At 37.3% G+C, this 20967-nt stretch overlaps 3 protein-coding genes and 1 long non-coding RNA gene across 6 annotated transcripts; 1 reads left to right on the top strand and 3 right to left on the bottom strand.

The window, feature by feature from the left end:
• The first annotated feature begins 234 nt into the window (after nucleotides 1–234).
• On the top strand, nucleotides 235–1103 carry LOC109175887. The gene is made up of 2 exons (XR_002053322.1): nucleotides 235–501; nucleotides 616–1103. It is a non-coding gene; the product is annotated as an uncharacterized LOC109175887 (long non-coding RNA).
• Nucleotides 1104–2182: 1079 nt separating this feature from the next.
• Nucleotides 2183–5624, bottom strand: LOC109175884 (putative calcium-transporting ATPase 13, plasma membrane-type). 3 transcript variants are annotated; one of them, XM_019325254.1, is made up of 4 exons: nucleotides 5401–5523; nucleotides 4335–5357; nucleotides 2522–2679; nucleotides 2183–2486 (listed from the first exon to the last, which is right to left on the bottom strand). In XM_019325254.1, the coding sequence occupies exons 2-3, from the start codon at nucleotides 5330–5332 to the stop codon at nucleotides 2553–2555; spliced, it is 1125 nt and encodes a 374-aa protein (XP_019180799.1). In that variant the 5' UTR covers nucleotides 5333–5357; nucleotides 5401–5523; the 3' UTR covers nucleotides 2183–2486; nucleotides 2522–2552. The 3 variants fall into 3 exon arrangements, with proteins under 3 accessions (XP_019180799.1, XP_019180797.1, XP_019180798.1); XM_019325252.1 differs by having other exon boundaries at nucleotides 2183–2679; XM_019325253.1 differs by having other exon boundaries at nucleotides 2183–2679; nucleotides 4335–5624.
• An 858-nt stretch (nucleotides 5625–6482) lies between these two features.
• LOC109175881 (putative calcium-transporting ATPase 13, plasma membrane-type) lies at nucleotides 6483–10110 on the bottom strand. The gene is made up of 2 exons (XM_019325249.1): nucleotides 8963–10110; nucleotides 6483–8709 (listed from the first exon to the last, which is right to left on the bottom strand). Exons 1-2 carry the CDS (start codon nucleotides 9964–9966, stop codon nucleotides 6630–6632), a joined length of 3084 nt encoding a protein of 1027 aa, XP_019180794.1. The 5' UTR covers nucleotides 9967–10110; the 3' UTR covers nucleotides 6483–6629.
• A 6803-nt stretch (nucleotides 10111–16913) lies between these two features.
• Nucleotides 16914–17363, bottom strand: LOC109175459 (agglutinin-2-like). Its single transcript, XM_019324717.1, has one exon. It carries the CDS (start codon nucleotides 17361–17363, stop codon nucleotides 16914–16916), a length of 450 nt encoding a protein of 149 aa, XP_019180262.1.
• Between the last annotated feature and the right edge of the window lie 3604 nt (nucleotides 17364–20967).

Consider the following 20967-nt stretch of genomic DNA (forward strand, 5'->3'; position numbering starts at 1 on the left):
AAAATATAATCATTAATCAAATAAAATAATATTACATTTCACAATCAAAACCAAACAGATAAGGTATTCTTATATTTCCAAAATCTCAAATTATCTTCCTGGAGATAATCTTATTACATGGATAATCTAAGATTCTGTAAACCTTGACCAATCAATTGGGATACTAATGTATCAAAAAGAAAAGACTCAACTCGTAAAGGCATAAGAATCATACTCCATTTTTGAGTGCGAGGTCATAATTATTTGGTGCGCTCTGTTCACGGATCTTGCCTCCTCCCTTCTTTATTACAACTTGTTGTCCCCTACTATTTAACCACCCGACCGCTCTCTGCTCTTCCTCTACATACACACAAGTCACAACCTCAAAATCCACACAATAATCTTACAACTTTAATCTCATCTAAATGGCTTCCTGGGTACGAGCAATCACTACTCCCTTCAGGAAAGCTCGCACGCTGTTCAATCATCAGCCCAGAGACAAGAACTCCCAGCAACAACCTGGTACAAACCTTAACCTCTATTGTTTTTACTTTGATACCATCTTACATTAACTCCTCCAGTACTTAATTAAGTTGAGGTTGAACATTTCCTTATATATTTGATGATTATATGCAGGCGAATATGAGAGTAGATTAACAGCAGATTTGCATGGTGAAGTTATGGCTTGTGGATATGAAGATGTTCATGTGATGTGGTCAATCTTGGATAAGTCTCGGCCCAGAACCTTGCAGTGTTAGCCCTTCTTTCAATCCTGACCATTCCATTTCGATCAATACATGGTTCAGATCATTCTCGATTTACCAACTATCTCGAATTTAGTTTTTTTTTTTTTTTCTTCAAATAGTTTGTAGTGTTGTACATGGAATTCATCAATCTTGTTAATGTGGTCGGAAGAAGGTGACGCCCAAAACAAGAAGAAAATTGGTGGCAATTACTTGAAATTTTTTTGGGTTTTTTGGCCATCAATTTAGTCTTTTTTTTTTTCTTCCAAAATTTAATGTAAATCCCATGATTAATGCTTTAAAATCATGGTGAGATTTATATATATCTATGCTTTGCATTTTATAATTCTAAAATCATATACTTTTTGCGATTTCTTCTTATTTTTAATATTTCAACATTATAATAAATGTGTTAAAGTTATAATTATAATTAAAATGTATTAATCAATAATGCAATGCACTATGCAAACTTTTCCAGACATGAATGTTCTTGGGTGGTCAAATGGGACATTACATGTGACATAGTGGGAGGGTTCACATGAATATATGCAGGAAATTAATGAATATTCATTTTTCACATAAATACCTTCATTATTATGGAGGCTCATGTGATGATCATTTGACTATTTCCTGGCGGTTAAGTCGACTGAAAATTAAAGTTGGCCGGTGAGTGAAAATAACAAATTAAATTATAGGCATTTGGACCACAAAATACCAACAAGGTTTAAATACGGAGTCCAATATATATATAATCTATATAAATTGACTGTTACAATAGTTACAAATCAAGTAATCAATGCCATAATAATGTCCATAAATATGAATTTATAACAGTATTTACTGTAATATATTATGTACTTTTAGTTAATAAATTATGTATCTATTACAATTAACATATTATGTCTATGTAGTTGGTTAATAAATTATGCACCCAGAATCCTGGAGTTAGTATATTATGTATGCTTAATTTATTTATGAGTACATAATCTTTTAACTAAAGATACATAATGTATTAACGACAAGTACACAATTTAAAGAGTTAATTCTAACGGATGGGTCCTTTGTCTTTGATGACAATTTCAAAAACAAATGTGGAAGGAAAATCCTAAAGCAGAATACAAATATGTACCAATTAAAGAAGAATTAACATAACCAATAAAAGAATTAATGCCATCATATCAATTACATACCAATATACAATTGGCAATAACAGAAAAAATACTAGTATGAGCAGAAGAGGGAGATCAAATCCCCATCTTGGAAAAAATACAGACTATAAAATGACAATGAATCAATGATATGTACATGAATTTCTTCAATTTGAGGTAACTGAAGATTGGTTTCTCTGGAACGGGCAAGCATTTCACAACCCAACCAATAGGCCAAGATGAAGATTGTTTTTTTTTTTTTTTTTTTGAAAGCAAAAACTGCTAAAATATATTAATTCAAAAGAGCTGTAACAAAGTCTAGCGAGACAGAGTCTCAGTACAAATTAGAAACTTTAGAAGCTAAAGTATGAGCAAATCACATTTGATTGTCTAGGAACCAAAAATAAAGGACACCGAAATAATTAAACGTAAACAATCATCAATCACAATTCCAGCATATGATCTAGGCTTGGTAAGAGTGATATAGCGGTGTAGAACAGAGCAATCAGTGTGTAAAGCAACCCTAGAAGCATCACGATAGGACGTCTTTGCAAGCTAAGGCCTCTGGCCGTAAGAGGGCTCGCACAATGAGGGAGTACGCCATTTGTTGACGCCAAGAAATGGCCATCCGCTGAAAGGAGGACGGCTACATATGCTGTCGCACCTGCTGCGACCGAGCAGCTTACGTCGAAGAAGCAGCGAAATGAGGTGGCCTGAGGCTGCTGCCGTGAAATGGCAGTGTGGTGGCCTCCGGCTGCACGACAGAGCATTTTCCCATACGGTTCACATCCCTAGGTTTAAAAATATTTCTGAGAATAGACAAATCCCTTGAATTAGTATTCTCATCAATTAAATATGAAACTTTAGGTCCTTTAACATCCTATATTTCATTAAAAACTTTATATTGTGTTTAATGAACAAACAATCATTATTTAACAACCCTACTTGTACACAAAAAGTAAAATTCCTCACCCCAAGCCCATATTCTGACCCAACAAAATTTGTGGATATGCTAAATCATGACGACTCACAACCCATTAAATGGGAGGATTACGGTTCTCACAAGGAACCCATCATATTGGGTGCTCGATGAAATTTCTGAAGGTATATAGTAGTAAATCACAATGTGATTTAGGGTGTGTTTGGAAACCCGGAAAATGATTTCTAGAAATCATTTTCCGAGTTTTTGGTGTTTGGCTTGGCAAGGAAAAGAGAAGTCAAAGGAAAATGGCTTGAAGTCAATGGAAAATAAGCCCTCTTTTATGGAAAATGACTTCCCCCTTTTTTTGGGGAAGTCATTTTCCACTATTTGTTCTCTACAGCCAGATGGTCCACACATAGGGGCGGGAATAGGCCAGGCCCGTTCATAGGGGCCTAAAGCCCGACCTATTTAAGGCCTACATAGGCTTGACTTGTTTAGTAAAAAGGTTAGGCTTGGGCCCATTTTTAAACCTATTAAACTAAACAAGCCAGATCAGACCTATTTATATCAAGCTTGGCCTTCAAGCCTACAGGCCTAGCCTATTTACACACACACACACACATATAAGTTAGTATATATATTCTATTTTATACTTAATATATTTTTATATTTACAATATAATTCCAAGTATATATAATTATCAAACCCTAATCCTCCACCTCCAAAATCACATTCTAAATTCTGATTCAAATATAAACATTGTTGTTAATCCTATTATAAGTGATCTTATTGTTTAATTGTTCTTACTGTTAAATATTTAATGAAGTGTCATGACTTAATTATGTGAGTTGATTGTTAACTATTTATGAGATTATATAGGATGACAATCAATAATACAATTGAATTCATTCCTAAACAAGTTAACAAGCATGTTGAAGTTATGACTTGTTATATTTTATTTTATATATGTTTTAATACTATTATGTTTGCATTGTGGCGATATACTTATGTAGTTATATATTAATTTTGTATTAGCTAGGTATATTTTTTAAATTATTTAGAAATACTAATTAAAGTTTTTAAAAAGACTTAATATATAGGTTTTAACTATGCTCAAAACAGAACTTACTTTGAAGCCTTTTTAATGGCCTACATATTAAACAGGCTTTTAAAGAGGCTTCAGGCTAGGCCAGGCTAATTGTAGGCTCAGGCTTGAGCCTAACAAAAATCCTACATACAGGCTCAGGTCCAGGCCTAATTTTCTAAAGCTCGATTCGGCCTATTTCCACCCCTATCCACACAGTTGTATGGACCATAAATAAAAAATAAAATTTGTGAAAGAGAAAATTGTAATTTATATCCCTCACATATATGTCAATTATCAATGTCACCCTTAAATTATTAATTGTATAAATATTGTCCCTCAATTTTCAAAACCTAACATATTCCCCTCCCCTCGTGCCATTTCGCACAAAGAATGTATCCAAAAACCTAGTTAACTTCACTAATTAAGACCTTAATATATACGGAGTAAAATCTTACAGGTCGGAATCGGTGGTGAGTTTGGTCATCATGGCGCCCCAGGCGGTGTTCATGCCGACAGAAGTTACCAAGAATCTGCCATGTCCGGCAGCCACTTTCGTCCCGGACATGAGGAACGGATTCCGATAATGATTGATCCCTACGTGATCACTCTTGCCGGTCAGGCTCGATTCATCGACCTTCAATGAGTGCCCTTCCACCAACAATCCATCCGCCGGGACTTGATCTCCGATCTTCAAGCAGACAATATCTCCGACAACGATCTCGAAGACGGAAACCTGCCGCCGTCTCCCGGCCCTGACAACCTCAACCGGAATGTTCTTGCTAATCTTCAACAGCTTATCGAACAGTCTGCTCCGCCGGAAATTGATGAGAGCGGAAAAGAAGATTACCCGAAAGAAGTTGACAAACATACTCCCTCTATCCCACCATCCTTCCTTGATTCCATCCTTTTTGATCCCAAACGCTCGCTCTAAAACAGCACAAGCGAAGGCGATCACAAACGCCTCCCAGACAATATGGACGAGATTTTTGGCCGGCGGCTTACTGTAAGTGTTGCTTCCAAATGCTTGGTTTCTACGCGAAATATCCTGGTCGTCGCCATAGATTCCGTCGTGCAAATTAGTGTCCAGAGAAGAAGAAAGGCCTCCAATTCCACCAAGATTAGCAAGATGCTTGAGCCTTTTCTCCTTGACAATCTTTGCAAGGCTTGACTGATCAAGATTCTGGAAACAACGAGGGTGTTCTTCATCATCATCATCATCATCCACGTCAATGGATAATCTGTCAGATTGTTCAGGAGACACTTTCCTGTCGGGATTCTTGAGAAGATATCTGTAAGATAATGGAGCTTCGAGGAGCTTGGCACTGTGATTTTGTTTAGAATACTGGCGGAATGCATTCAAACATTTGATCATAGAAAGGGCAAGACGCCATCTTTTCTTGCTTGATAACCTCAGTTCCGTTTCCAGTGGCAGGTCGATGACAACAATGTCCATGCTGGCCAAAATGGCTAACAGATTTCTCTCGTGAAGCAGTAAATGAAGAAAGGATGAAAGGTATGTTTGTAATTGCTATATATCAATCTTGAACCACAAGCTGTCCACTAGTACTGTACTCTAAGTGTTGAGAATTGGTGACTGGGTTTCGATTCGTAACATGATGAGTTCCCGACATGAATTTATATAGGTACATACTAAAGAATCTGTTCACGAACCGCGTCTAAGAGAGACGGTGTTCATATTTACTTTTTAAATGAGTGGGATGTGCGTTGGCGTCAATTCAGATGGAGCACAATGCTAAGTTTGGGGCTACTTTCCTCGTGTTTACTCCCTACTTTATGCTATAAAAACACCAACTTTTAAATGAGTGGAATGTGAATGTGTATTGGATAAATTCTTATTAGCTTCTAAGTAATACCCGCATATCATAACAGAGCGTTTGATTGGAAGGAAGAAATTAGGTGGGAAAAGAATTGTAATTCCATGATTATTTTTAGCACTACAAACAATCTGATCAGGACTTCAAGTATCACTCTTTAACATATAATAATGATTTTCCATATAATCATATTAATATAAGTTTGTACCCTCTCCCTTTCCCTTCATTACTTGCTTGATGTACTAAACTGTCTTACATGTTTCCACATGTTTGTGCTTACAACAAGATCAAATCTATATTTTATTTTTTTAATCTCTGATAAGATTCGGGGATGGTGCTGGCAAAGCAAAGCTTATAACACTATTTTTTAATTGGTTGACTAGTTGAGTTGTACAGTTGTGCCCCTAGAGCGCAGCACAATCATGTTAATATACATGATAACCACTTGGGGTATAGTTGAGTGGAAGCGACCCATCAATCTTTAATCAAACATTAAGGGATCGATTCTTGACCTTGAATGTGGAGCGCAACAGTCTTAAATATCTATGTCAGGTATCACATCGTTGGAGGTGTCTATAATTAAGTGCCCTTAGAAGTGTCAATAATTTAACAAGGGTATTAATCATTGTAAAAAGGCTGAGTAATGTAATAATCAACACTTTAAAATTTTTCTATAAAGTTGCCATATGGAATAATGAAAAATCACATCAACAAAGCATCCAAAGCCGGTATTAAAATGAAATTTTAATTAAAGAAGAATCATCATACTTAACCAATAAAAAAATTAATGCCATCATATCAATTACGTACCAATATACAATGCAATAACAGAATAAAAAAATACTAGTATGGGCAGAAGAGGGAGATCAAATCCCCCACTGGGAAAGAATACAGAATATAAAATGACAATGATATTTACATGAATTTCTTCAATTTGAGGTAACTGAAGATTGGTCTCTCAGGAACTGGCAAGCATTTCACAACCCAACCAATAGGCCAAGATGCAGCTGCTAATCCCAAACACAATCCCCATTGTCCCCAGTTTAATCTCTCTGTGTCAGCAAACTTCTTCAGAAACTCCACCATAACCACCTGAAGCACAACTGTTATGCAGATAATCCCCACAAACAGCTTATTCTTGTGTATCCCTTGGAAAACATTCCTCTTCTCGAGCTTCCTCGCGTTGAACTCGTTGAACACTTGACAAAGGACGAACGTGTTAAAGATCAGCGTGTCATTCACCCCCTTGCTCACCCCGAAGATTGATTCCCCTCTGAATTGCAGGACAAGCAGAATGGATATCTGGTATAGGGCCTGAGCTAGCAGGTTCCTCCACATTATGTTTGTGATCAGTGGCTCAGTTCTGCCCACGGGTGGCCTGTCCATGAGCTCTTTTGTTGGTTTTTCGGTGGCGAGGGCTAATGCTCCTAAGGTGTCCATGATGAGATTGACCCAGAGAAGCTGCACTGCTGAGAGGGGGACTTCTCCTGCAGACACTGCTGCCACGAAGTTGATCACGAGGGCTGCCACGTTTACTGTGAGCTGAAATTGGATGAATTTCTGGATGTTATTGTAGACGCATCTTCCCCACATCAAGACGGTGGCTACAGAAGCAAAGTTGTCGTCCAAAATGACAATGTCTGAGCTCTCTTTAGCCACTTCTGTGCCCTGGATCCCCATGGAGAGTCCTATGTCGGCTTCTTTTAGAGCTGGGGCGTCGTTCGTGCCATCTCCTGTGACTGCAACTACATGGCCTTTTTTCTTCAGGCACTGCACCATTAGGAGTTTGTCGAAAGGCGAGGATCTTGCCATTACACGGATGGTTTCTACTCGTGCCATCCGTTGTGCTTCTGTTAGGTTTCTGAACTCGAACCCTTCTATGACTGATCCTTCTTCTGGTGTTTGGTTAGGATGCAGAATGCCACATTCTGTGGCTATTGCCTTTGCTGTGAAGATGTTATCTCCGGTTATCATCTTGATGTTCACCCCCGCGAATTGGCAGGATTCGACGGCTTTCTTCACACCATCTCTGCAGGGATCTTTCAGGCCTACTAGTCCTAGAAGAGTTAGGCTATCTTCTGGAACTGAAAGTTGTGTTTCTGAGACATGTTTGTGTGCAAAGCCTATGCATCTGAGGCTGCTGGCAGCCATGCCTTGGATCATTTGCTCGAATTTCGCTCTCTCGTTGCTATCCAGAGATTTCTTATTCCCTTCCAGATCATAGTAATGTGAACACATTCCAAGGATCATTTCTGCAGCTCCTTTCCAGTGAACATGAACTGTGTTATCTGTAGCCTTTTTCATGGAAACCCCACTCCTCTTTTTCTCTGAATTGAATGCTTCCACATGAAGAACAGTGAAGTTTCTCTTCACTTCCTCCATATCCATGCTAAGCTCCTCAACAGCCCAGGATAAAATGGCTTTCTCTGTTGGACTCCCTGAGAACTCGAAACCCAAACCCGAATCATCTGACCTGAAAACACTGCCTGTTGTGTTAAGACCAACCCCTTGGTGGAATAATTCAAGAACTCCCCCTGCAATTTCAGCTTTGTTCTTCCCCTCCATGGACTCTTTTCCCAGCCAGAACTTTGTCACCTTCATCTTATTCTGAGTCAAAGTTCCTGTTTTATCAGTGCAGATTGTTGTGGCAGACCCCATTGTCTCACAAGCAGAGAGCTTCCTCACCATTGCCTGATCACTCATCATTCTCTTCATGGAATATGCGAGAGTAAGAGTTACAGCAAGAGGCAACCCTTCTGGAATTGCCACGACGACAATGGTGACGGCAGCGGCTATGATTCCCACCACGGAATTGATCACGTCATCCGCCTTCGTCTTGCTCCCGTTGAACTCTTTGTTCCCGTTTTCATCCTTAGTGTGTCCGGTGAAATATCGTACCAACAAGACAACCAGTACGAGGAATGCCACTGCTAAACCAACCTTTCCTATGGATGAAGTAAGCTTGTTTAACCTCGTCTGCAATGGCGTCTCCTCACTGTTACATCATGAATTCAATAAAAAAACTTAATTAGCAGAAGTACCTCCAATCATAATAGAGTAAATTGAAGCATGTGCTTAGATTCAAACTCATGACCTTTGGTCTGACTCTAATACCAAATTGAAGCATGTGGTCCATCTCAACTAAAAATCTAAGTTTATAGTTGGATTGCACATTAATGGCTATACTCGAGTATCTATAAACCTAGTTAACCCACTTGTAAGACCTTAATATATAAAATATTAATTACCTGCCGGAATCGCTGCTGATTTCGCTCATCATGGCGCCCCAGGCGGTGTTCATGCCGACAGAAGTTACCAAGAATCTTCCATATCCGTCAGCCACTTTCGTCCCGGAAATAAGGAACGGATTCTGATCATGATTGATCTCCACGTGATCACTCTCGCCGGTCATGCTCGATTCATCGACCTGCAACGAGTGGCCTTCCACCAACAATCCGTCGGCCGGGACTTGATCTCCGATCTTCAAGCAGACAATATCTCCGACAACGATCTCGAAGATGGAAACCTGCCGCCGTCTTCCGGCCCTGACAACCTCAACCGGAATGTTCTTGCTGATCTTGGACAGCTTATCGAACTGTCTGCTCTGCCGGAAATTGCTGAGAGCGGAAACGGAGATTACCAGAAAGACGGCGACAAATATGCTCCCTCCATCGTACCATCCTTCCTTGATTCCATCCTCTTTGATCCCAAACGCGAGCGATAAAACAGCACAAGCCAAGAGGATAATAATGGTGGGATCTCTGAACGCCTCCCAGACAAAATGGAAGAGATTCTTGGCCGGCGGCTTACTGTAAGTGTTGCTTCCAAATGCTTGGTTTCTACGCGAAATATCCTGGTCGTCGCCATAGATTCCGTCGTCCAAATTAGTGTCCAGAGAAGAAGAAATGCCTGCAATCCCACCAAGATTAGTAAGATGCTCGAGGCTTTTCTCCTTGACAATCTTTGCAAGGCTTGACTGATCAAGATTCTGGAAACAACGAGGGTGTTCTTCATCATCATCATACACGTCAATGGATAATCTGTCAGATTGTTCAGGTGACACTTTCCTGGAGGGATTCTTGAGAAGATATCTGTAAGATGGAGCTTGGAAGAGCTTGGCACAGTGATTTTGTTTAGAATAATGGCGGAATGCATTCAAACATTTGATCATAGAAAGTGCAAGACGCCATCTTTTCTTGCTTGATAACCTCAGCTCCGTTTTCAGTGGCAGGTCGATGACAACAATGTCCATGCTGGCCAAAATGGCTTGTAGATTACTCTCGTGAACCTGTAAAGGAAGAAAAGGATGAAAGGTATGTTTGTAATTGCTATATATCAATCTTGAACGACAAGCTAAGCTGTCCACTAATGAAAGTGTTCAGAATTGATGAATGGGTTTCGATTTGTAACATGATGATTTCCTCGTATGTATTTATAAATCGGTTCGCCGCGTCTGAGAAAGGCGGTGATGAATAGGATGCGTTGGGTTACCTTCGTCGTGTTTACTCCGTATTATAATATAACCGCCAACTTTCATAATAGCCGTTAAATGAATTTTCTTTATTTTTTTATTTTTAAAAAAGCTGACGTCGTGTACTTTTTCCTGTGATGTTTGACTATTCTCAAATATTTTCTTCAACATCTTTACAAGTAATCTAAAAATTTATGTATACAATTTGGACAACATTTCTTCCTACACACAAAGCACTTTCATTAGTTAGCATTGTATATTTTACTTCTTGCGGGTCAAGCATACTATAAATATATGTTTGCTTTCTTCTACGATCTTCGTTGAAAATAATTGGAAGAAATGATCAAATCTTCCAATATTTTTCTGATCATGTTTTGCAAATTAGGAAGTTATAGAACACATTTCCACAATATATGTGTTGCAATCTTCTAATATTTTTCTGGGTCGAGCCGTAAAATAAGGCATTCTTAGTGTGATTAATCTTTCACGGTGTAATTTACAGAGTATTATATAAAAGTAGAGTTTATCTCGTGTACACTTACAAATTGTGATTGTGGACTTCCATCCAAAAAATTTCCGTATATAATATATGTTTATCTTTCTTATCCAATTTGAATACGAAAGTTTCAAATTATTCTGTTCAGGTGTATCACATCATCAAGCATTTATATGAATAAAGTCATGTTGCATCATCTACTCCAAAAAATAAAAATAAAAATAAAAATTATATAGTTGTCAAAAAGGGGCAAACACTTAGTGGGTGAACATAATTTTCGTATTTGAATTTTACAAGTTCAATTCTTGTCAACACCACCTTCTTAGTCGAGTTCACGATTTATCTATTCAAAGTGATTTGTGAACTATTATACATGAGTGTGTTAGAGGATAAAAATAATAATATCCCCCCTTCCTTTTATTTCTTTTATTTCCCTTATATAAACCAGTGTATCGTTCATCATCAATAACATTATCTTTCTTCTTCATCTTCTCTGCACCTCTTCTTAGTCTCGTTCCTCCCTATCTCTCATCACTCATGTAGCAGAATCCAACATGGTATCAGAGCGGCGAGGCAGCCACGTCGCCGCTGTCACCGTCGCCGGAAAATCGAGTCAAAGAACGGCTCATCCAGCGATGTCGATTGTTAAATCCCTAGTTCGCGCATCGCCAATCAATCCGATTGCTACGCAGAGTAGTCGATCATCAGCAGCGATTCCGCAGAAGATAAGGAGAATCTGATTGCTCGATCTCCAGTACAAGTGACCTCCACAGCCGTTCCGCAGCGGAAGGAAGGAGTTCGTAGCTCACACCGGTTGAAGCAGATGGAGCAGTCTTCCGATTCAGCCACAGTGGTTGTGTCTTTCGATCCGAAATTCGTTCGGAGAGTAACTGGGAAGAGCATCGCCGGAGTTGGAGCAGAGGAAGCGACATTGCTAGAGACAGAGCTCAAGGGCGCCGTTTCTCTGTTTCGCCGTCGTCTTCGAGCCAGTATCGCCTTCAATGAATTTCTGGATCGATCCAGTCTTCTCCTTCAGAGTGACAATCGCCTCCTGAATCATCTCAAGGTAAGTATGGTGGCTTGAGTTAAGTCCAAGAAAAATGACACCAAAAAGGAGGAAAAGTCTCTTCAACTTCACCATGTCTTTAACCTTAATAATGACAATGGAGCAGAAGGGACGCCAACTTTGGTTGATAGAAAGGACAATGTCTTTATCATATCTAGTTTCAAGTCAAAGTATCCAGTGTTACAATTGGACTTGAGGTTGATATCAGATCTGGTAGTTGTCATTGTTACTGCAACTTGTGGTGGAATTGCTTTTGCTTGTGCTGGACAGCCAATCATGACTGGATACTTACTAGCAGGATCCATTGTTGGACCTGGAGGGTTTAATGTTGTTAGTGAAATTGTGCAAGTAGAGACTGTTGCTCAGTTTGGTGTGATTTTGCTTCTTTTTTCTTTGGGGCTGGAATTTTCCACAATAAAGCTCCGAGTTGTTCGAGCAGTTGCAATTATCCCTTTAAGCACTGGAAATTATTTGTCTAATGTACTCCAATGGGGAAGTGGACTCTCAATGGTTGAAGGGCAAGGTGGAGTTGGTGCTCTTAAGGCATCTTATTTTAGAACTGGATTGCTTGGCTTGATTGCTGAAGTGAAGAAGGCTTCTCCAAGCAGAGAGATATTAAGAGAAGATTTTGATCCTGTTGAAATTGCCAAAGCTTATGAGAAAGGTGAGCAGCATGCCTTAGTGTTTTGACTTATGAGAAGTATTTTAAGGGAAGCTTCGAAAACCTTGAGGCTATAAGGAATGCTGGAGTGACATGTCCTTTGTTGTGCAAAGAATTTATTATAGACGCATGGCAAATTACTATGCTCGAACCAAAGGGGCTAATGCAGTTCTTTTGATTTCCGCTGTTTTACCTAATCTTGATATAAAATATATGATTAAGATCTGCAAATTGCTTGGGATGACTGCACTTGTTGAGGTACATGATGAGAGGGAGATGGATCGTGTGCTTGGAATAGATGTGGTTGAACTGGTTGGCATCAATAACAAAGACCTAGGAACTTTCAAAGTTGATATTAGCAACACAAAGAAACTCCTTCAAGGAGAACGTGGGGAAAAGATCCGTGAGAAGGGCATAATTGTTGTTGGGGAATCTGGACTATTTACTCCTGTTGATATTGCATATGTTGGTGGTGATGATTCTGATAAGAGAATTGTTGATTGGCTAGCATCAAATTTCAAGAAGGATGAAGAGTTGCCATGGCAAGTATGGCTTGAAGTATGTGGAAGAGTTGCTATGGTTTTTTTTACTGTTTGTCTCTCAATCTGGAGATGTTTCTACACTAAAAGCTCTCATTGAGCAAGGGATCAATCTTGATAATCAAGATGAGAATGGTTTCTCTGCTGTTATGATTGTTGCTGCAAGGGAAGGCCATGTTGATACCTTCCGGATGCTTGTATTCTCTGGAGCCAATATCAGAGTGTGCAATAAGTCTAGGGACACAGCACTGACACTTTGTGTACTGATTCTCCATCTCATTTTTTTTTGTATCTAAGCTGGGCATGTAGGATCTACACGCGCCAGCTTACGGGGGTATTTATTACTCGATGTGTCATTATCGTATTTTTAATTTGTAGACTTTCCTCAAAGTGAGGTCGGCCACGATATTCAATTAAAATAAAGATTTTTTCTTCTTTTATTTATTATCACACTAGATACATAGGTGTGAAAGAAATGAGGTGAGATGTGTAGTAATGTTTGTAATAAAACATAATAGTTTTATTAATATAATACTTTTAATTTTATTTTAAAATATTTTGTCGAAAAGGCAATACTAAATTTTCAGGAAAACTCTTATTGTCATATTGTTAAATATTATTTTTAACAATATGAAGATTTACTGAAAAATTATTTCTTCTCAAATAGCATTCCCATCTTCACTTTTCAATAAAATGTATCCAAAAAAGAAAGAAAAAAGGAATATTACGGATTATACATCAAGAATCATAATGATGACTCATTACGCCGCGTAACATGCGTAAAAAAAAGAAACTGTACGGCGTTATCCCAAAGTCGGCGGTGTTTCTTCTCATATACCTTTGTTCCCCAATTTGTTGGAAATGGTAAATGTATGGAGTATAATTTGTGTTACATGTATATGATTTATTAGAGTTAATTATGGAAAATTTGGTCCTTGATTATTTTTAATCAATTTTTTTTTTTTGAAAGTTACCGGCTCTATTACATTGTAGTATCTGTTCATATACTTTCTCAACCTACTGAAACACAAAGAACCAATAACGCCTCCACAGAGGCTTGAACTCATAATCTTCCAAATGGAAGTCCAACCCGGGTACCAGTTTAGTCATCTGTTAGTTTTGTAGTTAGATATCCGTTAACTCATGACCAAATTGATAATTTTGTTATAGTCAAGGGACCATTTCGGTGTACAACTTTAGAAATTTTCAATTTTGATGTTTAACTTTGTTATTTTTATCAATTATTTCAACCAAATTGACGGCAAAATATTACCGGATTATAAATTTCAAAATGACATATATGCATCTTATACATTTTTCATGTTAGTGTTGTTTGACTATTCTCAAAATTTTCTTCAAGATCTTTACAAGTAATCCAAAAGTTTATGCATGTATACAATTTGGACCACATTTCTTCCTACACACAAAGTACTTTATTATTTAGCATTATATATTTTCTTCCCAAAATGTTGAACTCCCAACCCCAAAGGCGCCGGCCCACATACCCCGGCTAGATAGAGCATCTAAGAGATGTAAATCATGGTAACTCAGCTGAACCATAGAGACTAGACATTTGCTTACTGCGCACAAGGATCAAATCTTCCAATATTTTTCTGATCATGTTTTGCAAATTAGGAAGTTATAGAACAAATTTCCATAATATACGTGTTGCAATCTTCTAATATTTTTCTTGACTGAACCGTAAAACAAAGCATTCTTATTAGTGTGATTAATAACCTTTCATGTGTAATTTACAGTATATCATACAAAAATAGAGTTTATCCCGTATATGTACACTCACAGATAGTGTGTGACTGTGTGTAGACTTCCATAAAAAAAATTCCATATATAACATATGTTAATCTTCTTGTCCAATTTGAATAATAAAGTTTCAAATTGTATTCTATTCAGGTGGACCTATCACATCTTCAAGCATTTATATGAATAATAAAGTCACGTTCCATTCACTACCCCAAAAAAAAAAAAAAAAAAGATAGTATAGTTGTCACAAAAGGGGGCAAAGATTACGTGGGTGAACATAATTTTTGTACTTGAATTTTACGTACAAATTCAATTTTTGTTAACTATTTCTTGATCGGGCTCACGCCTAACGATTGACCTTTCCAAAGTAATGTGTGTATTATTATACATGAGTGAGATTTATATAACACATACCATCAAATAGTAATTATAAATTTTTCTCGTCACTCAAAAATAATATGACATAGTATTTATTAGCTGACGTGCCATTAGCGCATTTTTGTAGACTTCCCTCATAATGAGGTTGGTCACGATAGTCAATTATTAAAATAATTTAGACATTTTTTTTTCTTTTAATTAGTATCACAGTAGACACATATGTATGAAAGAAATGACACGATATATATAATAATTTTATAAGAAAAAAAATAATATTTTTATTAATATAATACTTTTATTTAAAAATATTTTGTTGATAGGGCAATACTAATTTTTTAGAAAAACTTATTGTCACATTGTTATAATATTATTTTTAACAATATGAAGATTTACTGAAAAATTATTTCTTCTCAAATATCATTCCCATATTGTCTTGGCAAGGGCAGCTCGTTCTAGTACTGGTTCCTCTATTTGGTTTGATACTATTCCTTCTTGTATTGCTTCTTTGATTTAAGGAATAAGGGTAAAATAGGCCATCCAACTGCACACCAACATGCAATTAGGCCACCCAACTGAAAAAAGCTACAATTAGGTCCCTGAACTACACAAATTCATGCAATTTTATCAAAAATGACTTGTTTACCTGTTGATACGCTGACGTGTCGGTTACCAAATGAAAAAAATAAATTTTTTAACTTTTATTTTAATAATTTTAAATAAAAATTTATTAAAAAAAAGAAGAAGAAGAAGAAGAAGAAGAATGAGCCGGAGACGAAGGGCTCCCTTCGTCTCCTAGCTGGCCGGAGACGGGGCTCCCTCCGTCTCGTGGCTGGCCGGAGACGAAGTGGGCCCTTCGTCTCCGGCCAGCCACGAGATGAAGGGAGCTCTTCGTCTCCGGCCAGCCACGAGACGAAGGGAGCCCTTCGTCTCCGGCCAGCCAGGAGACGAAGCTCTTCGTCTCCGACAGTTTTTTTTTTTTTTTTGGTAATAATTTATTATTTAAAATTATTAAAATAAAAGATTAAAAATTATTTTTAATTCTGTAACCAATACAACAGGTAAACAAGTTATTTTTGGTGAAATTGCATTAATTTGTGTAGTTGAGGGACCTAATTGTAGTTTTTTTGAGTTTGGTGACCTAATTGCATTTTGGTGCGTAGTTTGATGGCCCATTTGACTCTTATTCCTTGATTTAATAAAGTTTGATGAACTTTCCTTTAAAAAAAAAAAATCATTCCCATATTCACTTTTCAATAAAATGTATCCAAAAAAAGAAAGAAAAAAGGAACATTACGGATTATACATCAAGAATCATAATGATGACTCATTACGCCGCGTAACATGCGTCAAAAAAAAAACTGTACGGCGATATCCCAAAGTCGGCGGTGTTTCTTCTCATATACGTTTGTTCCCCAATTTGTTGGAAATGGTAAATGTATGGAGTATAATTTGTGTTATATGTATATGATTTAGAGAAAATTACACTTTTAGTTCTATGACTATAGGAAGGGTGGTAATTTTAGTTCGTGATTTTTAAAATTATCAATTTAATCTTTTAACTATGTTTTTTCTTTACACATTTGGTCATCTCGACCAAATCACAGTTAGATTTTAGCAGAAAAAACACAATCCTTTGTTTATTAAATATTTGAGGGGTAAAATGGTGAATTATGTTTGAGAAAAAATGGAGAAAATGCTGGATTTTATGTCACCCAGGCATTTGCCACGACCCCGGTCTTGATACTGTTTCTCCAATTTACATGTTTTACAGACTCTATAGAATTGATATCTATGCCAACGTAGTCGAAACTAGGATCCCAGACATCCTCAAACGTTCGAATTCAACCACCACAATTTGGTTCTTGGCTGGATCGGAACAGGACTTTGGGTTGTGTTCCTAAACAGACCAAGGTATCCCGCAGAGGAATCGGGAGGGATTCCGGCGTGGAACGGTGCAAGGAAGAAGGCCAGCCCGTCGCCATACGATGACGAATTAGGCGCGTTGATGATGAAGGAGAAATGGGTAGTGAAATCCGACAGCTCCCGTGATTTTCGGTCCCAAATGCGTACAGGCAGCGCGTACGATGCGCGGCCTACGCTTCTTGTAAGGTTGCCATCGCACTGATTCCTCGTCACCTGGATTGCGCCATTTGCCGGGTACGCATCTCCCTGGAAAACCATGCCATCCATGTTTGGCTCAAAGCTTTTGAAGTCGAAGGAAATGGAGTTAGATGCAGGGCTGAGCAACAGAAGAAGAATGAAGCAAACGACGACCATGAACCAATGTTCAGATGAACCAATTATGAATCTTCATCTCAAAAACTTCATAGTTCGTTTGATGTTTGGAATCAAACATAATTGACCATTTTACCCCCAAATATTTAATAAACAAAGGATTGTGTTTTTCCTGTCAAAATCCACCGGTGATTTGGCCGGGATGACCAAATGTGTGAAAAAAGCATAGTTAAAGGACTAAATTGGTAGTTTTAAAAGTCACGAACTAAAATTACCACCCTCTTATAGTCATAGGACCAAAAGTGTAATTTTCTCTATTATTTATTAGAGTTAATTATGGAAATGTTTTCTTGACTATAGTAAAATTATCAATTTGGTTCTTGACTATTTTATCAATTAAGTCCTTCAACTTTAAAAATCTTAACCACTTTAGTCATCTATTAGTTTTGCCGTTAGATATCCGTTAACTCATGACCAAATTGATAATTTTGTTATAGTCAAGGGACCATTTCGGTGTACAACTTTAGAAATTTTCAATTTTGATGTTTAACTTTGTTGTTTTTATCAATTTTTGGTTATTTCAACCAAATTGACAGCAAAATATTACCGAATTATAAATTTTTCGGGGTAAATTTATAATCTCAATAAAACGTCTTCAATATCTAAACAAAACCACTGTAAAATCATATCTATATGTGTTTGGTCGATGAGAATAATGGGGAAAACGGGCAGAAACTATTCATAAAAGATCTATGGGATTTATAACGTCATCGATTGACACTCTTATTTTTCTCTTAATATGATTTTTCTTTTGTTTAGATATTGAAGATATTTCCTTGAGATGACGATTTTGTCCCTAAAATATAAAATGTGGCAACATTTCACCGTCAATTTGGTTGAAAGGATCAAAACTAATAAAAATAACAAAATTAGGCACCAAAATTGAAAAAGTTTAATGTTATGCACCAAAAGTGATAAGACCTTAAAAATCGTGGGACCAAAAGTGAAATTAATTCAAGAGCTAATTACCAAAATGGTCTCTTAACTATAGTGAAATTACCAATTTGGTCTCGAGTTAACAGAACCCTAACAGCAAAATAAACGGAGGACCAAATTGGTTAAGATTTTTGAAGAACTAAATTGATAATTTCACTATAGTTAATGGACGATTTCAATAATTAACTCGATTTATTAGGTAAAAAGAAAAAAAAAAGAGAGAAAAAGTAATAGCGCGTCGAGAATTAAGGAAAAAAAATATAATTTAGGGTGTCTTTGGAAATCTGGAAAATGAGTTATGGAAATCATTTTCCAAGTTTCCATTGTTTGGATGTGCTTGGAAAATCAAGTCAACAGAAATCATTTTCCGTTGACTTTGGAAAATATGCTTGTTTTGGAGGAAAATGACTTCACCTTTTTTAGGGGGAAGTCATTTTCCAACTTTTACACCAACATCACACCACCACCAACATCATTAACACCATACCACCATCACCACCACTATTGCCGCCGCCACCACCACCATACCACCGCAACCACCGTCGCCGCCATCACCACCTTACCACCGCAACCACCACCACCACCACCATACCACCGTCATCACACCACCACCATCACACCACCGCCGCCGCCACCACCACCACCATACCACCACTACCGTCGTCGCCACCACCACCATACCACCGCAACCACCGTCGCCGCCGCCATCACCACCATACCACCACAACCACAGCCACCAGCCCACCGCCACCACACCACCGCCGCCGCCGCCGCCACTACCACCATACCACCGCAACCACCGCCGCCACCACCATACCACCGCAACTACCGCCGCCACCACCACCACCATACCACCGCAACCACCGTCGCCGCCGCCACCACCACCATCATACCACCGCAACCACCGTCGCCGCCACCACCACCACCGCCACCACACCACCACTGCCACCACCGTCATACTACTAACACCACTACCGCCACCGCCACCACCACCACCATACTACCGCAATCACCGTCGCCGCCGCCACCACCATACCACCGCAACCACCGCCACCACCATACCACCGCAACCATCGCCACCACCATCACACCGCCGCCGCAGCCACCACCACGACCATAGCACCGCAACCACCGCTGTCGCCACCACCACCACCACCACCATACCACCGCCACCACACAACCACCACCACCACCACTGCCACCACCGTCATACCACCAATTATTATAATTATTATTATTATTATTATTATTATTATTATTATTATTATTATTATTATTATTATTATTATTATTATTATTATTATTATTATTATTATTATTATTATTATTAGAATATAACGAATAACACCACTACCACTACACCACCACCATAATATTTTTGATATATTATTAGTTTTTTTTTTTTTTTTTGAAAAATTTAGCTATTTTTTATTATATTTAAAATGAATATTATATTATTATATATTATTATACATGTTGTAATATTCTAAATAAAATAATTAAAATGTTTAATTATACAATTCTACTCATTTTCCAGAAAATGAACCAAACATACAAAAACAGTTTTCCAGAATGTAACCAAACACTGTAAAGGAAAATGTTTTCCGGAAAATGACTCATTTTCCAAAAAACATTTTCCAAAACTCATTTTCCTGCTTTCCAAACAAACCCTTAGTGGAAAAGAATAAAATTTGAATTCAAATAACATTGTTTAGTAAAGATGAATAAAACTATTGAAAATGAGAAGAGAAAAAATAATATAAAGACAAAATATTCTTATATAGTAATAATAATAATAATAATAATAATAATAATAATAATAATAATAATAATAATAATAATAATAATAATAATAATAATAATAATAATGATAATTTTGTCACTTTCATTCATTTTTCTTTTCCATCTGGTGCAAAATTACAAGGGGACATATAAATTACAATTCCACAAAAAGGAAGGAATTGTAGCCCAATAATACATTCATTATTTTTCTATCATAATTAACCAAGCTTGCTAAAAGTAATTGTAGCCCAAATGCCCAATAATACATTGTCCGGACTTACAATAATTGTGTGGACTATATTCTGTATATTATAAAATAATGTATATTTAGTACAAAAATAATATACTTTTAGTATGTTATATAAAAATGTACTTTTTTATGGTCCGTACAACACTATGTGAACCATGGTCAACACAATAATATACCAAAAAATAAGGGCATCATATAATAATAATAATAATAATAATAATAATAATAATAATAATAAAAGGTAATTTTGACATTTTCATCATTTTTTTATTTGCAGTTATACCACGAACCTGAGTCCGTCTTACAAAGTGGACCACGATTTAAATACACAATTTATATATTGAATTGAATGTTCACAATTTCATTATGAACATTAATATGTAAAATTTTGAACATTCAATATATAAATTATAAAATATATAAATTATAAACGTTAAGTACATTCTATTTTCAATGAAATAGAATTCTTATTCTATCATAATTAAACAAGCTTGCTATAAGTGATTGCAGCCCAATACCATTTTGGCGTAAATGCTACAGTGCAGCGCCAAATATGGCGCTGCACTGTAGCAAATCGCCAAAATAGCGCCCAATTTGGCGCTACATTGGAGGAGGTTC

Source organism: Ipomoea nil, unplaced genomic scaffold (genome assembly GCF_001879475.1).
Source record: "Ipomoea nil cultivar Tokyo-kokei standard unplaced genomic scaffold, Asagao_1.1 scaffold0688, whole genome shotgun sequence".
In the NCBI taxonomy this organism is placed as follows: domain Eukaryota; kingdom Viridiplantae; phylum Streptophyta; class Magnoliopsida; order Solanales; family Convolvulaceae; genus Ipomoea; species Ipomoea nil.

What these genes read in the sequence shown, in the direction of transcription:
- LOC109175884 (XM_019325253.1), bottom strand. Translation starts at nt 5,332, where the DNA reads ATGGACATTGTTGTCATCGACCTGCCACTGGAAACGGAACTGAGGTTA. An exon ending in CTCACCACCGATTCCGACCT is followed by an intron (nt 2,680 to 4,334) that starts GTAAGATTTTAC and finishes GTCTATTCTCAG; the next exon opens with AAATATTTTTAAACCTAGGG.
- LOC109175881 (XM_019325249.1), bottom strand. Translation starts at nt 9,966, where the DNA reads ATGGACATTGTTGTCATCGACCTGCCACTGAAAACGGAGCTGAGGTTA. An exon ending in ATCAGCAGCGATTCCGGCAG is followed by an intron (nt 8,710 to 8,962) that starts GTAATTAATATT and finishes ATGATGTAACAG; the next exon opens with TGAGGAGACGCCATTGCAGA.
- LOC109175459 (XM_019324717.1), bottom strand. Translation starts at nt 17,363, where the DNA reads ATGGTCGTCGTTTGCTTCATTCTTCTTCTGTTGCTCAGCCCTGCATCT.